The 5,414-nt window shown below is 52.0% G+C and overlaps 1 protein-coding gene across 1 annotated transcript; it reads right to left on the bottom strand.

Annotated features, from left to right (window-relative positions):
* On the bottom strand, positions 1 to 4,444 carry LOC103189856 (chymotrypsin-like elastase family member 2A). Its single transcript, XM_007910388.1, has 7 exons — positions 4,436 to 4,444; positions 3,168 to 3,277; positions 2,596 to 2,727; positions 1,797 to 1,933; positions 1,349 to 1,494; positions 523 to 672; positions 1 to 75 (listed from the first exon to the last, which is right to left on the bottom strand). Exons 1-7 carry the CDS (start codon positions 4,442 to 4,444, stop codon positions 58 to 60), a joined length of 702 nt encoding a protein of 233 aa, XP_007908579.1. The 3' UTR covers positions 1 to 57.
* Positions 4,445 to 5,414: the final 970 nt, after the last annotated feature.

Below are 5,414 nucleotides of genomic sequence, written 5' to 3'. Positions count from 1 at the left end.
ATCTCGTGGGTCTCTCAGCCTCCCAGCTCTCGCCGCTCAGTCAGACTCCCGTCACCATCATTTACTAGCGACCACCTGGAAGAGATCAACAACTCAGTGTCACGCAGCGACCTTGGCACGGGATAGCGCCTCGTAGCGGTGTGGTTGGACTCGTACTTCAATACGTCATTGACCCGGCGCCTTTCGCGTCGGGCGGACGTCCCAAGGCGCTGGACAGTCAGGGATTTGGACCCGAGCTGGGGGTTGGGATCAGGAGGGGTGGAGGGTTAGGGGAGGGCAAGGGTTGGAGGGTGGTCGAAGAGTAAGGTCTTGAGGCATGCCTCGAAGGAGGCAAGGGAGGGGCGGGGGCGAGGGGGAGGGAATGACGGATGGGTTCCAAAGAGTGGGGACAGAAAGGCTGAGGGTGGGGTGGGCCGGGTGGGGGGACGTGGAGCAGGACGGAGCCTGAAGGAGACGAGCTGAAGACTTTGAGGAAGGGGGAAGAGGAGATGACACGCAACTCCAACTCAACCCCGGTCTCACCTCATTGATCCAGTCCAGGTATGCAGACACTCTGGTGAAGACCGTTGGCTTCTGATAAATGTTGCACGTTCCTGGGCCAAAGCTGACGATGCCCTGGACCACCCAGGAGCCATCGGTTCCCTCGCAGTTAAGAGGCCCCCCCGAATCCCCCTGGGCAACAACAACAACAGGATATCGTGTAAAGTGTAGCGACTGTGTATACTGAGGGCGAGATGCGACAGCGTTAAGTCCATTGATATAATGTCGACCGTTGGAAAAGAACTGTCGTGATGTGTGTCAAACTCAACCCACCTTGGGTTTACAGGGACTACTCCCACCCCCCCTCCCCCCCCGCCCTGTGGTGGTTGAGCCGGGGAAGTATTTAAGGTTTTTGCACCTGCTCAGTAGGGTGTGACTATTCGGGAGCCCTTTCACGCTGGTTTTGGGTAAGGTAGAGATAAACACTTTATAATTTTATACTGATAACGATATAGTAATAATGGGACCAGGGACTTTAGAGATGCGGAGAGACTAGAGAAGCTGGGATTGCTCTCTTTAGAGCAGAGAAGGTTAAGGGGAGACTTAATGGAGGTGTTCTGGAATAGAGGAGTAGATATATAGGGAGAAACTCTTTCCACTGGCGGGTGGGTTGGTAACCAGAGGACACAGATTTAAGAGAATTAAGAGAATTAAGAGAGAGAATCATTACACGTGATATAGTGTCTTTCACGTCTCCTTTGCTAGCTCTCTCTCTCTCTCTCTCTCTCTGTGTCCCTCTCTCTCTCTCTCTCACTCCCTCTCTCCATGGGGACCTATTTCTTTCTGTGCATCATGAGTTCGTAATTACGTGACAGCCGGCCTTTGAACCGTCTCCTCCAGCGCAGATCATTCGCTGGTTCACACCGGAGCCCCACCATTCGTCCCTCGAGCACGTGGCGTGGTCTACCACGGGGAGCAGCGCCTCCTGCAGGCGGATCGCTGCGTTACCCCCGGCTGCAGGGAGCAGTCACATACCATTAACAACAACAACAACAACAACAACCCTTGCATTCGATGCAGCGCCCGATCGCGTCTTCGAGACGCCTCAAAGGGCTTCACAGAAGGAAGTGAATTGACTGTGTGTCTTGTGGGCGGAACGTGGCAGCCAATTGCGCACACGAGCAGCCGTGGATTGAGCGACCGTGGATTTAATCATTATTATTATGATGTTTTGATGGGATTATTGCCCCCCCGGGAAATAACCCTCGACTGCCCAGCGGCTCGGGACGCGAAGCTTTAGAGTAGGTGAGACTTACCTTGGATTAACCCCCAGCCAGTGATGTAGCAAGGGTGACCACTCGGCAATGTGTCTCCAGGAGTTGGCAGTGTCGCGATCTCAATGTTTGAGTCCTCAGACACTGGATCGGCCAAGTGCAGCAAGGCAATGTCGTTGCTGAAAGCACAAGGGATAACTCAGAAGGTTGAGGGTTCGAGCACCCCACCCGTGTTGAGGGTTCAAGCCCCCACGTTGGAATCAATGCAACACTGAGGGTGGGTTGGATTATTGGAGGTGAGACATTAAACCAACCTCCCCGTCTGTGCCCGTTCAGGTGGGTGTTAAAGATCCCACAGTGCTGTTCGAAAAGAGAAAGGAGTTTCTCTCTTTCTCTCTCTTTCTCTCTCGCTGGAGGGACGCCCCCCCCCACCCCCGTTTACTTAATTCCGGAAAGTATTAGGCGAAGGTTGGCGAGAGCCAAGGCTTGGGAGGGGGGGTAGGGTGTTGGGGAGCCCAGAGTGTGCGTTGGGGTAACTGCTGGAGTCTAACCAGCTAAACCCCCACACAGCTCGGCCATCGAGAGCGCTGTCCGGCCAAGCTTTCCCGCTGCTTGGACCTCCCTCCCCGTTAGTTAGGGCTTTGGCTGCGGGGTTACCAGGAGCTGAGTGAGATGACTCTCTGGCCACAGTGACTGATCACTTCCAGGTCCTGCCGACGAGCCAGGCCGGGCTGCGCGGTCATCAGCAGCGTCCTGCGGAGCCACCTATCAGCTGCCACATTCGCCCACGAGTCGCACAGTCACGACACCACATCTCATGGAAATGTTGTCGTTGACTCACCCGAGCGTCAGGTCAGTGGGGTTCCAGTAAGGATGAAGGTAAATGTAGTTCACGTCGACGTAATTTTCGGTGCCTTCATCCTCGTAGAGGTCGTGCTCTCCCAAAGCCACTCGGTACATTTTCCCCTCGGTTCTGGGCAAGAAACAAGCTTTGCAGTTAGCCACAGTCTGGGGCCTCCCAGGTTCATCTGCGTCCTCGGTTTAAACCTCTCTACGATCCAGCCTCGACCCGAGCTCTGGGACCTTCTAAAAACCCTGCCACGTAGGGAACGGGCTCCCCTCGGGGAGAGGGACGGTGGAAGCAAAATGGTTCAAGAACAATTGAGATAGCCAATAATATTTAACCAAATAATGTTCTCTCCCCCGGAGTCCTGGCAAACACTTCCCCCGGATAAAAATGTTCACTCGCCCCAATTGGCTGGCAGGATTCACCCACAAAATACGCGGTTAAATCTACTTTACAATATAAAGCGCTCTATCGAAGGAGAGGATTAATACCGTTACTGATATATTGTTCTCCCGTGAAGCGCTTTGAGGCGTCTCAACGACGTGATGGGGCGCTGCGTTACTTACGCTATGATGCAGTGGGCAGCGGTCATGACCCAATACGGAGAGACAATGGTACCACCGCAGAGGTGGGCAAAACCATCAGGGTCCCACACAGGGCTGATCTGCAAAGAGACCTGCAGGGTGGGGGGAAACCCACAGGGATAAGAATAAGAGACGACAAGGTAGGGCTTGAGGAGTGAATGAATACACAAGGACCCGAGCTGGGAGCGTTGGGATTGGGGAGGGTGGAGGGCAGAGAGGGTAGCGGGGTGGCCGAAGGCACGGACGAAGGGTCTTGTGGCGTGACTTGAAGGAGGCGAGGGAGATGTTAAAAGCTGTCTGTATCCTGTTAATGATCCCGCAAAAATAGAAGGGAGTTTCTCTCCCTCTCTCCCTCTTTTTTCTTCGTCCAAAGCGATGTGATTGTGTGAGATTACTAACGCCCCTCCCTCTCTCTCTCTCTCTCTCTCTCTCCTACCTGCCATTTCCATCGGTGTGGTGTTGCTTCCTCTCCTCCGACGACACGTTCGTTGTGGCTGAGAGGGGTCGGAAGCCCAGACACCGTTCCTATTTCGTAAGTAGTAATAATAATAATCCTTGCATTTGATACAGCGCCTTATCACATCGTCGAGACGTCTCAAAGCGGCTTCACTGCAGAGTGGATCGACTGTGTACTTTGCGGGCGAAATGCGTAAGGCAATTGCGCACAGCAGCGTCCCACAAACACCCATGGATTGAGCGACCAATTTACTATTATTACTTATTGATTGATTTCATTTGAAAGGGATATTATTAACCCCCAGAAAAGCGATCCGCCAATCGATCAACAAGCGGGTTCCTGCTTACTGCTGGGCAAACAGAGTGAGGAAACCTTGCCCAAGGTTTCACACTGCCCAGGAATCGAACCCAGGTCTGCTGGCTTGCGAGGCGAGGGCTCCAACCACTACACTACAGGACTCCTTACATCGTCGATCGGGAATAAGAGGAGAAACAGGTTAGTAGAAATTTCCCTTTTAACTATGTCAGGCCAACAGTCCCTCAGATAAAACCGCTCATTCACTTCACAGCTGTTTGCGGATTATTGGTCACCGTGTCCAACTGGAACATACGTAGGAATTGCTGGACGAAAAAAGACCAAGGCCCTATCTGGTTTGCCTTCCATCGTCCTGGTAGTCACGTGCTACAATAAATAATTGTGCGACAATTAATTGGATTACTCTACAACGAGAGTGGAAAGCTTTGGGAACCTTAGATACACGGTTGCCTGGTTCTTCCAAACCCACTACGCTTACACTTGACATGTCTTGACACATACTCCCAAAATACTATTTTCTAAAATAAATCTATCTAATTTGTGTTGGAGTGAATCCAATGCAAAGTGCAGCTTCCAATTTGTTATTACTATTTATTTATTTATTTATTTGTTTGTTTTCTCAAGTGATTATTGCCAACGGAAAAGCGATCCACCAATCGACTAACAAACCGGGTTCCTACTTACAACAAGAATAACAACTGGCATTTAGATAGTGCCCCTCACGCAGGGTAGTGTCCCAGAGAGTTTGGACTTACTTGGGTAAACAGAGGTGCGTGGAGTATGGAAACTTGACCAACGTTTCGCCCTGCCCGGGAATCGAACCCATGTCCTCTGGCTTGCGAGACGAGTGCTCTAACCACTGAGCTGCGGGACGTTACTTACCGAGGCTGAGAAGCAACACAAGGCACAAGGACTTCATGTTGAGACGTTGAGTTTGATATGTGTGGCCTCTTATAAGCTGCACGCTGTTTGCATCAAGTTGTGGTCAGATAAACACTTGCCTTTCTTCACACGTGTAGAGATATCAAGAGCTCCCAGGGACACGGGTTCTCAATTTGCATTCGGGACGCCAGAAACAATCAATAATGTTTAGAATGAACAATAAATCCTTGTCTCAAGTTCCTGGCTCAAGGCGTAATACTAATCCTTCCGTTTGATCCAGAGGCGCGGTCAAAGAGGAAGGTCTTCAGATGGATACTGAAGGAGGTGAGGTAATGGGTGAGGTGAAGGGACTGTGGGATGGAGTTCCAGAGGGTGAGGGGTGGGCAGGCCTGAGCCTAATGAGCAGAGGGAGCAGAGAGTTTGATAGGGTTTAAGCAGTTCACGGAGGTAGGGAGGAGCAAGGCCTTGGAGGGCCTTGAAGGCGAGGACGGAGATTTTGAACTTGCTCCTCAGGGGGATGGAGCGCCAGCGGAGCCAGACGAGGGTGGGCTGATGGGGTCATGGATCTGGTGCAG

This window comes from Callorhinchus milii, unplaced genomic scaffold (assembly GCF_018977255.1).
Source record: "Callorhinchus milii isolate IMCB2004 unplaced genomic scaffold, IMCB_Cmil_1.0 Scaffold2, whole genome shotgun sequence".
In the NCBI taxonomy this organism is placed as follows: Eukaryota; Metazoa; Chordata; class Chondrichthyes; order Chimaeriformes; family Callorhinchidae; genus Callorhinchus; species Callorhinchus milii.
The sequence above is the reverse complement of the archived record's forward strand: the minus strand, read 5'-3'. Positions and strand labels throughout refer to the sequence as shown.